General features: G+C 57.7%; 1 protein-coding gene across 3 annotated transcripts; it reads left to right on the top strand.

The window, feature by feature from the left end:
* The first annotated feature begins 531 nt into the window (after positions 1-531).
* On the top strand, positions 532-9,349 carry LOC133340973 (coiled-coil domain-containing protein 134-like). 3 transcript variants are annotated; one of them, XM_061549529.1, is made up of 7 exons: positions 532-806; positions 5,088-5,265; positions 6,103-6,224; positions 7,083-7,167; positions 7,649-7,830; positions 8,001-8,072; positions 8,223-9,349. In XM_061549529.1, exons 2-7 carry the CDS (start codon positions 5,109-5,111, stop codon positions 8,343-8,345), a joined length of 741 nt encoding a protein of 246 aa, XP_061405513.1. In that variant the 5' UTR covers positions 532-806; positions 5,088-5,108; the 3' UTR covers positions 8,346-9,349. The 3 variants fall into 3 exon arrangements, with proteins under 3 accessions (XP_061405513.1, XP_061405512.1, XP_061405514.1); XM_061549528.1 differs by lacking the exon at positions 532-806 and adding an exon at positions 1,441-1,815; XM_061549530.1 differs by lacking the exon at positions 532-806 and adding an exon at positions 2,578-3,234.
* The last annotated feature ends 1,922 nt before the right edge of the window (positions 9,350-11,271 follow it).

The raw sequence follows: 11,271 nt of genomic DNA on the forward strand, positions 1-11,271 counted from the left end.
GCGTAGTGGAGTATGGTCACACCACGAGAGTGACCGACACGGCGTGTTGCTGTTTAAATTACGAATACTCGCCACCCATCACGGCGGCGTATATATGAACCCGTTCCTGGGCCACCCCTAAGTCGACTCAGCCTGAGAAGACTACCTGGTGCAGTGTGTGTGTGATACATCAGCACTGGGGAGACAAAGGCGGCAGGGCATACGCGATTGGTGGCCAACCCACCACTCGCTCACAACACTTGCCCCGGGGGATTTGTTGTTGTTGAATGATCTCTTCATAAAACACGGCCCAGAGTGAACGAAACGTTGTCGCGAGGTTCTGTCCCGTCGACACAGCGATGAACTCTTTGAGTCAAGCGGAGAGAGCCAACACACACAAACACACAGCTCCACAAACACGGCAAACAACGAAGACTGTCTGGGTGGTGGTGGTGGGGGGGGTGGAAGTGCCGATACGATAATAAATTATAATTTATTCGGAGGAGGAACTCCACGGGCCACGCGAAGGGGGTGGGATGGGGATGAGGATGCGACGTCTGTGGGCCACGGCACACAGCGCCACTGCTCGCGCCTGTTTGTGTACGAGGCGCCACGTGTTAACAACAACAATAACAACAACAAAACAACAACAATAACAACAGCAGCAGCAGCCGGTGCGTGTCTCTGTGAGGAGCGGTGGCGCAGCGGTGAGCGCCGAACTCGACAAGCGAACCGGGGTTCGATTCCTGCTCGCGAACAAACAACGGTGACGGCGAACACTTGAACCGGTTCGGGGGGGGGGCTCTCCTAGGTTGGCTCAGCCTCAAGTGAGTACCTCGGCGCGGTGTGTATACAAACCATGAGTGCTTGGTGAGACAAAGGCGGCCGGGCGTGGTGTTGGCCACCCCCTCTCCCCCCGTGTGCCGTGCCGGCCTTCACAGGTGCTGCTCGCTAACAGCACTTGCTGTGTTTGAATGGCGATGTGCCGTGTTGTACCACACACACGTGTGTTGTATAACACCACACGCACACGTGTCGTATAACACCACACACACACGTGTCGTACAACACACACACGTGTCCACCACACACACACACGTGTCGTACAACACCACACACACACACACGTGTCGTACAACACACACACGTGTCCACCACACACACACACGTGTCGTACAACACACACACACACGTGTCGTACAACACACACACACACGTGTCGTACAACACACACACACACACGTGTCGTACTACACACACACACACGTGTCGTACTACACACACACGTGTCGTACTACACACACACGTGTCGTACTACACACACGTGTCGTACTACACACACGTGTCGTACTACACACACGTGTCGTACTACACACACGTGTCGTACTACACACACGTGTCGTACTACACACACGTGTCGTACTACACACACGTGTCGTACTACACACACGTGTCGTACTACACACACGTGTCGTACTACACACACACACGTGGCGTCTTCGTACAGTGCGCGGCCCACGTGTTACAGCACCGAGCCACGTGTTTATATATACTGTACACTGTACTGTATCTACAGTAGCTTACTGTCGTTACGATCACAAGCTACTGTTTACACACACCGTGTATAGATGACGGTGTGTTGCTGGTCGCTATTTGAAGTGTTCGTCACGGCGGTGCGAGGCAGTGTCGTGCTGTGGTCGGTGTGGCGGTGCCTTGGGGAGGCCCTCATCCAGCAGTGGATTGCCCATGGCCGATATTGATCACGACGACGGAGTAGATCGATGCATGATGCGAGATCGTCAGCGGAGTTCACAAGCAGCGATTTCCTGTAGTTCGGTAGGTGCTGTCACTCGGGATGGACCGCGCCTCGTCACAGTAACGTGGAATTGCCAGGAGTCAGCGCAGCAGGGGGGGGGGGGGTGCAGAGCCGCGCGTGAAACGTGGCGAGGTGTTTCGGCAGAAGCGAGAGCTTCGTGTGTCTCGCCTGGCATCGCCTTCGTTGCCACTAGAGGCCGCTATACAAAGTGTCCTGCGGACAAATCGATGGAAGCACAACCCAAGCCTCGCCACGTGTCTTGGTGGTGGGGTCGCCCGGATTCACCAACTCATCGATCGGCTCGAACCGAAATCTTCACCGAACGAAATTCACTTCCCACCCCCCGCTCATCGCGATCGGCCTCGTAGCCTGAACGGCACTCGACTGTGGCTGGCCATGCAGCCAGCACCGCCACCACCACCACCTCCATCGTGGTGTCTGTGCTCCTGCAACGGTGGAGGAGGAGGATGAACAGCGCCACCACGACACCAACTCTGCCCCTCTCCCCCTGTCTTTCGTCGTGACCATCGCTCGCAATACACATTCCTGCGGAGGGAGCTGGTAGGAACGTTGGGTTGCTCGGTCAATGGCCTGCAGGGTCAACGGCGGCGTGGTGTATTCCGCAAAAATGCCCGACTGTGAGGGCGGGCACAAGCCGGCGTGAGTAGGTTAAACGTTGAGTTTTATAAGGGCACCACGGGGTGACCAGCCCCTCCCACGCCCCTCCCAGCCCCTCCCCACCCAGCCCCTCCCTACACGACGGACGGACGGACACAATAATCCCCTGTGGGCTGGTGGAACCAGGTGGTTCCTACCAGTATAAATGAACAAGGCTTTGATTCTCGCACAGATGGACGGGTGTACTGCGGCTGTCGTGGTGGTCGGGTTGTTTACGAGTTCACAGTCGCCTGTGGTGCTTTGCTGGCGGTCTCCAATGTCGTGAAGTCGTGGGGAGCGGTGGTGTTGTGGTTAGCGCCACGCTGCGCTACGTACCTGGCGACCCGGGTTCGATTTTCGCTGAACCGGTCCTGGGCCTCCCCTAGGTCGACTCGGCCTCAAATGAGTACCTGGTGCGATGTGTAAACATCGCCACTGGAGAGACAAAAACGGTCGGGCGTGGTGCTGGCCACCCACCCCCTCGTGCGCCGTGCCGGCCTTCATAGGTGCTCGCGAACAGCACTTGCCCCAACAGTCTGTTACAGGCTATACGGGGGATCTTTGTCTCTAATTTAGTCATCGATATACGATACGGACAAGGTAAATGTTTTACGCGGTTTCATGAGCACACCGTCAAAGGCCCCAGAACGTCAAGCGGCAATCATCAAACAGCACTTTCAAAGTTAAGCAAGAGTTCAGCAAGAGTTAAGTAACAATTGGAAGGTAACTCCAAAACCGAGCGGTGTGAGGGAAAAAGCAGAAATGTTGCGACCTGCAGTGTGGTGAGTGACAGGGTGAGTGAGTGAGTGACAGGGTGAGTGAGTGACGGGGTGAGTGAGTGACGGGGTGAGTGACAGGGTGAGTGAGTGACAGGGTGAGTGAGTGAGTGAGTGACAGGGTGAGTGAGTGAGTGAGTGACGGGGTGAGTGACAGGGTGAGTGAGTGACAGGGTGAGTGAGTGACAGGGTGAGTGAGTGAGTGAGTGAGGGATGGGGTGAATGAGTGAGTAAGTGAGTGACGGGGTGAGTGAGTGACGGGGTGAGTGAGTGACGGGGTGAGTGACGGTGTGAATGGGTAGGTGGGTGGGTAATTGATGTTGTTGTGACCTGAAGCGTGGTGGCTGAACACAATATGGTGCATGAGTTACGACACAGTCCGTGTCCGTGAGAGACCGATCCCTCAACCCGCATGGACGAATCAACGATTGGTGCTGACAGGAGCGCTAACCACGATCGTCGCCACAGAAGAGAGAAAAGGAGGCGACTTGAGCACCGCAGTGAATCGGAGGGCGCCGGAGTGAATCGGAGGGCGCCGGAGTGAATCGGAGGGCGCCGGAGTGAATCGGAGGGCGCCGGAGTGAATCGGAGGGCGCCGGAGTGAATCGGTGGGCGCCGGAGTGAATCGGTGGGCGCCGGAGTGAATCGGTGGGCGCCGGAGTGAATCGGAGGGCGCCGGAGTGAATCGGTGGGCGCCGGAGTGAATCGGAGGGCGCCGGAGTGAATCGGAGGGCGCCGGAGTGAATCGGAGGGCGCCGAAGTGAATCGGAGGGCGCCGGAGTGAATCGGTGGGCGCCGGAGTGAATCGGAGGGCGCCGGAGTGAATCGGAGGGCGCCGGAGTGAATCGGTGGGCGCCGGAGTGAATCGGAGGGCGCCGGAGTGAATCGGTGGGCGCCGGAGTGAATCGGAGGGCGCCGGAGTGAATCGGTGGGCGCCGGAGTGAATCGGAGGGCGCCGGAGTGAATCGGTGGGCGCCGGAGTGAATCGGAGGGCGCCGGAGTGAATCGGAGGGCGCCGGAGTGAATCGGAGGGCGCCGGAGTGAATCGGAGGGCGCCGGAGTGAATCGGTGGGCGCCGGAGTGAATCGGTGGGCGCCGGAGTGAATCGGTGGGCGCCGGAGTGAATCGGAGGGCGCCGGAGTGAATCGGTGGGCGCCGGAGTGAATCGGAGGGCGCCGGAGTGAATCGGAGGGCGCCGGAGTGAATCGGTGGGCGCCGGAGTGAATCGGAGGGCGCCGGAGTGAATCGGAGGGCGCCGGAGTGAATCGGAGGGCGCCGGAGTGAATCGGAGGGCGCCGGAGTGAATCGGAGGGCGCCGGAGTGAATCTGTGGGCGCCGGAGTGAATCGGTGGGCGCCGGAGTGAATCGGTGGGCGCCGGAGTGAATCGGTGGGCGCCGGAGTGAATCGGTGGGCGCCGGAGTGAATCGGTGGGCGCCGGAGTGAATCGGTGGGCGCCGGAGTGAATCGGTGGGCGCCGGAGTGAATCGGTGGGCGCCGGAGTGAATCGGTGGGCGCCGGAGTGAATCGGTGGGCGCCGGAGTGAATCGGTGGGCGCCGGAGTGAATCGGTGGGCGCCGGAGTGAATCGGTGGGCGCCGGAGTGAATCGGTGGGCGCCGGAGTGAATCGGTGGGCGCCGGAGTGAATCGGTGGGCGCCGGAGTGAATCGGTGGGCGCCGGAGTGAATCGGTGGGCGCCGGAGTGAATCGGTGGGCGCCGGAGTGAATCGGTGGGCGCCGGAGTGAATCGGTGGGCGCCGGAGTGAATCGGTGGGCGCCGGAGTGAATCGGTGGGCGCCGGAGTGAATCGGTGGGTGCCGGATCGCCCTGCTCACCCGCGCCTCGCACCTTGCCCACCCAGGCACCTCTGGCTGGCGAGGAAATGGGCGCTCGTGTGCCCGTGGTGTGGCCACGGTGGTGCGGTGGTGGCGCCGCCACGACCACTGCGCTGCTGCTGCTGCTGCTCGCGGTCGCCGCCGCTGCTGCTGCGGAGGCCCAGGAGCGACGCACCGCCCCGGACAAGGTCTCCCTCGGTCTCTGTATCCTCGTCACGACTACCGCCCGGGGTGGCGTCACCGCCGTGGCTCCAGCCTCTTCGTGCGGCCACTCACGGGGACTGAATGATTGTGAGATCGATTTGAAAATGAGCGGGGTTGTCAAATAATCCACCCATATTTGTCGCATTAATCGGTACTGCCGAAGTATTGCTCCCCTTGGTGGTACCGATTTCTGCTGTGGCTCGTGGACTGCGTGCCCCAATAACATTGCAGAATGCGAGCTATTGCCAAGCATCGTGTCTGCAAGAGTTCCGTGGACCACTTCCCCATGGGCTTCTGGACCACAGGTTGGGAACCGATGCACTCAAGCGAATGAATGCGCATTAGTTGGCCGATAACAACTTAATTATTGGTAGAGCCGGTGCGCCATCTGAATGCTGCTGCTGCTGCTGCCCATCAGAGTCGTTATCTCTGGTCGAGAGCGAGCGGTTACTGTGCAGCGTGTTACAAATCGAGATTATTATTACTCTTTGGTTCTGTCGGTAAAGTCACGTAGATGAAAAATATATTTTTTATTTTGACTTTACCAAAAGAACCAAAGAGTATGGATCCTTGCAGTCACGAAAACTTCAAATCTCGACATTATTGTTGTTGTAATTATGATGAGCTTGTAAGTCGCCGAGTGAAGCCGCTGCCCTGCGGAACGCGGCGTGCGCCTGCGCGTCGTGGATTGGGAACGACTCGCCGGGCTCGAGTTGCGCAGTGAGCGGTTCGACCTCTCTGTCCGAGCGCCGTCGGATCGCCACTTCTCCGAGTCCGGCGCTCCCTTTTGGGAATCGTTGCGATCGCCGCCGACGCCTTGACTCGACGGGCGCCAAGACAAGAAGCTGTTCGAGGTCAAACGCAAGGAGCAGATGAACGCCCTCAAGACCCTCATTGAGCTGAGGGACCTCCAGCAGCAGTACAAGATCATCGACATCATGCTGCAGGGCCTCTTCAAGGTGACCGAATGCGTTCGTAGGGCAACGTTTCAGGGGGGCGAATGGCCCTTCGTCACGCCCCTTGCTACATTTCAGTTTTTGTTCTTTTAAGGCCGCCGCAGTGTTGGTTTGTCGACGGACGTGTTGAGCTTCTGCGTCAGTCGTGCTTTTGCGTGTTTGTACCCAGAGGGAGCAGCGCCGCATGGAGATGGTGCAAGTGAGGGTTTTGTGTTGTTGCTTCTGACGTTTTATTGACCCAGGCCGCTCTTGAGATCTCACCTGGGGTTAAACGAATTAAATTAGTAAATATCTGAAAGCAGACCTGGACCTCCTCTGCACAGGGACGGCTGTCCTACGGGAGTCCCCTAGGCTAAAGAATACTTGCAGCCGGGCATTGGAACGATTGAGATGAGATTCAAGGCACATTGAGATGCTGGGGCATTAATCCTCCAATAAATGCGAATGCCGAAGTGTTCAGTTTGCTGCCCTGTGGCACAGCTCGCAGTGACTAATAAGGTGCGTGTGTGTGTGTGTGTGTGCGTGTGTGTGTGTGCGTGTGCGTGCGTGTGCGTGTGTGTGCGTGTGTGTGCGTGTGTGTGCGTGTGTGTGCGTGTGTGTGTGTGCGTGTGCGTGCGTGTGCGTGTGTGTGCGTGTGTGTGCGTGTGTGTGTGTGCGTGTGCGTGCGTGTGCGTGTGTGTGCGTGCGTGTGTGTGTGCGTGTGTGTGCGTGTGTGTGCGTGTGTGTGCGTGTGTGTGCGTGCGTGTGTGTGTGCGTGTGTGTGCGTGTGTGTGCGTGTGTGTGCGTGTGTGTGCGTGTGTGTGCGTGTGTGCGCGTGTGTGCGCGTATGTGTGTGTGTGTGTGCGTGTGTGTGTGCATCAGGTGCTGGAGGAATCGCGCGTGATCCTGGCTGCCGCCAACGTGCTGCCTTCAGGCCCCATCCCCGACGACGCCCGACAGAGGGACGGTACGGGGTGCCCACCGTTACTGCCAGGGCCCCAATCTTCGCTGGTTATTTTTCGCGTAATAGGAAGACTGGGATAGGGATGTGACTTGTAGCAGCTACAACCATATCGAGAGGTATACCGTATGCGGTGTGCCAGGCGTGGAAACGTTTTCTGGGTCACTGACCCGGACAGAAATATAGCCTTGGTTACCAGGCCTGGCATCATGCTGAGGCTTATAGGGAGACCATGTATGTATGTTGAACTTCTTTCGCACCATACGTAGCCAACCATGATAATCGTCAAGCGATCTGGTGCCATTCCATTCCGTGCTTTCAGCGTCGGCAATAGATAAAATGTTACATTTATTCAGAGTTAGTTTGTTTGCCGGCTCGCGTCGTCCGTTATAGCGGCGCGGGCGTTTGCGCCGAGGCGCAAGGCGCTCCCTCGTGGCGTCGTGAAGCGACCATCGTCCCGTGCCGCCCCCCCCCCCCCCCCCGGCAGCGTTCTCCCACGTGGTGGAGAACGTGGCGTTCTTCGGCGACGTGCTCCTGCGCTTCCCGCGCATCGTGCACAGCTACGTGGACGGCAGCGCGGAGCGCCTCGCCCTCGTGCGCTGGGGCCTCCTCTTCTGCAACGGCACAGGCGTCTTCGCCGACGGCACCCACGCGCAGCTGCTGGGCCTGGTGAGGCGACAAGACGGTAGCCGGGCTCCATTCCCGATCCGGGCGCCTCTTACGGCGTGGAGTTTGTATATTCTCTCCTTCCCCCCCCCCCACTGTTCTGCATGGGTTTCCTCCGGGTTCTTTGTTTTGATACCCGTGCGTGCGCTGGTGTTGATCTGTTTTGAGCCCAGGCGTCGCAGGAGCTGGGTCTCATCGAGAAGTCGCCCGAATATCACAACCCCTTCCAGCTGGACGAGGAGAAGGTAATTCCGACTTTCTGCGCGCAGCGGCTCACGGACGTTTAAACGCAAGACACGGCGCTGCGTTTATTTCCGCGCCCCGTGTTCGCTCGCCAACCCCTGCCGTGATTGTTGTGGTGTCACGCGCACCTGGGGGCGGGGGGGGGGGCTCAGATGCTGAGGGACACGCAGGTGCTGCGCGAGGCGTTCCGGAAGGAGGAGAAGAGGAGGAAGCAGGAGGAGAAGCGCGAGAAGCGGAAGGGGCCGCGCATCACGCGCTCCCGCTCCGAACTCTAGCCGGGACCGCACTGCCCGTGCCGGCCGCGTCACCAATTCGCGACTCCGCCGGGCGACGGCTGCCACCGTGGAACCGTCCGCGAGCTCCCACCGTGCACCGGACCCCCATCGCTATCGACGAAACAAGCACCTCCACCCTCCTTTGCCCCTACCCTGCCCCCCGGCAACCGTCAGGCTGACGACGAACGGCCCTGTCTGTAACGACGCCCAAACCCCCCACCTCCTCCCCCCCGCTCCGTAAGGGGAGTTTCTCGAGGAAAACTCGCGCCCGATCAAAACGTCGTCTCCCGTCGACAACGGGGCATCGACGTCCGCCGTGAGGGGGAGCAACACAAATGGTTACGGGCGCTGAAGTCCAATGCTCGTTCGTCCCGCAGGGCATCGTGGGAAAAGCCTCGTGAGCTCACGTTCCTCCCGGCCGCCTCGTGCGGCCACCCGCTTCAGGGACGACTGAGCGCGCGAGTCGTTTTGTTTTGGGTTTCGTGTCGATGCCTTGTGGCGTAAATGTGTTATTCGTCTTCGTTGATTACCCACGAATTTGAAGCCCCCGCTATGTTTACAACTCGGCCCGCCACGGCGCGCGATCACCTTCCGCCCGCCCGCACCGCATCCGGCGCAGCGACGCAGCGCGATGTCGTCTCGTGCGTGATGAGTCTACGCTAAAAAATTAATTCCTGCACGATCGCGAAGCGCGCGTCTTTTCGCCGCGATTTTGCGAGAATACGTTCACTCTTTATTGAAAGGTTGTCTGCTGGTGATGCATTCGGTATCGTGAAGCAAGCAAGATACGGTACAAACAGGAAACGTTCACGAAAAACACGCTAATAATGGACTCTTAACTCGAATATCGAACCCGAATTCACGGAATTCACGGACTTGGCCGGTGGGGGGTGACGTGGTGGGAACGCCGCCGTGTGACTCGCACCCAAGTGAACTTACACACATCACGTGGCTTGCGTGACTGCCTTGCACGTGCGCTCTGCACTAAAGTTAATCTTTGTAACTCTGACCTCATCCGCTCTTCTTTTGAGCACGAACCGATGCTGTGCCAAAGCTGTTTCCAAAAGCACTTGAGCGCACTGCGTAATAACGAAGCCTGTGTCTCGGATTAATAAAAAACTTAAAACGGTTTTGTTCTAGCACTTCGTGCAACCTTGGAACTCTGTAAAAGCAAAAAGAAAACTAAAACTGCCGCTGGTGGTTGATAGATGTCTATTCACAGTGGTTGCCGAGGTGAAGTGCGTCTCGAGGTGTTGCGTTTCGTGCCAGGGTGGATTTGCCACGTCTGGGTTCGGTGTGCGTGAACGTCGCATGACTCCCAGGGGAAATGGACTGCTCGTTTGTAGAGTAGAGCAAGCGTCTCCGTTTGCTTTTGTTCGTCACCTCAAATTCATTCAAACTTTTGTCGTAGGTGCAACACGCTTATTATAGTCGACCGACGCAAAACCTGCACCGGATTAAAATCAAAATGAATTTGATTGATTGCTGCAGTCCAGTGTTGCCACACCATCCCGTTACGAGCAGGGGAGATGTCGAGACACAAAACTAAGAAGCAATAAACCCGGCGCCCGTTGGCAGCAGTGGGCTCGCCTCACCCTCCCTCCGGCTCGACTCCTCCGTGCCTCGAGTCCTGCCGGCCGCCCTGGGGACGCCTTCATCCCACCGCCCCCATCGGCCGGGCCGTCTCTCTCAATCCCCCCGGCGGAGGGAGCTGGAGCGAGCGCTGCTCTCCGCTCGGTGCGTTTTGGGAGCCTTCGAGCGCCGCTCCCCAGCGGTAGCCCGCGTTCACATCACTGGCGGGTCGAGCTAGAAACGTTCTGGCACGGAGAGAGAGAGAGATGAGAAGAGAGCGCGCTTGATAAAAACGAAGGCGTGTAATGTTACTAAGCCGTTTATCAATCCATATCTTTATTACAAGTGGTTACTTGGCCGCTCTAAAAATCGCTGCGATCGTTCATCAAAATGCGCCGGGACACGTGGGAATTCGCTGTCCCCCCCCCCCCCCACACGTTGTTCTTGTGACGGCGCTGACGACGGCCGAGTGGCTTGACTGTTGATCGACGGTGCGCGACACGCGCGTCTCTCCGCTGCTGCTGGATGGTGATGCCTATTCCCCTCCGTACGCCGCGTGTCTTGTGGGGGCTGGTCACGGTGCGGATGGTGGAGACACCGGGAGCATAGAGCAGTACAACCGTGGATTGTTTTAGCTGCCCTGCCCCTGTGATGCGCACAACAGCAGCCTAGCAACAGCAGCAGCAGCAGCAACCCACAGCAACCCGTTATGCATGGTGGTTGCTCATCCAACCACTCTCCAGGCTCTAGCCTGCTTAGCTTTACAAGGTCCCACACGAGGTTGGGCAGCTGTACGACTGTTAAAGTATTCGAACTAAATGCCGTCCTGTGTTTCGTATTTATGCAAGGTTTCCAAAACATGTATTACCCAAGATTCAATCCGGATTTGAGAAGTGCATTACTAGGCAAGTGTTGGCAATAGACTTATATTTGAAAGTAAAAAAACGACTTTGTAAATTGAGAAATATTTATATACCGTGTTGCGTTGATCATAGCAGATGGTGCCGGTTTAAAGGGCTGCCCTCTTAAGACAAAAATAAACAACTTCTGAGCCGGGCCGTTTTTGACATTTTTGAGCGAATGCGGTGGACAATGATAAACCCGTGCCGCTCTGTGAAAGGCGCAGTCGTGCATGGCATGGGTCTCCTGTTGTACATCTGGTTGGCCGTGTGTGTGTGTGTGCGGGTTATTTATTTTGTGTTTTACTCATTGGATGCCGTCACATTTGCCTTTCCGCCTAATACTGTAAAGGCTACCCTCGCTTTACGCGGTAGTCGTAGATATAGTACTAGTACTAGTAGTAGATATAGTACTAGTAGTAGATATAGTACTAGTAGTAGTAGTAGATATAGTA

The sequence above is a fragment of the Lethenteron reissneri genome, chromosome 10 (genome assembly GCF_015708825.2).
Source record: "Lethenteron reissneri isolate LAM-NWPU_2019-01 chromosome 10, ASM1570882v1, whole genome shotgun sequence".
Classification (NCBI taxonomy): domain Eukaryota; kingdom Metazoa; phylum Chordata; class Hyperoartia; order Petromyzontiformes; family Petromyzontidae; genus Lethenteron; species Lethenteron reissneri.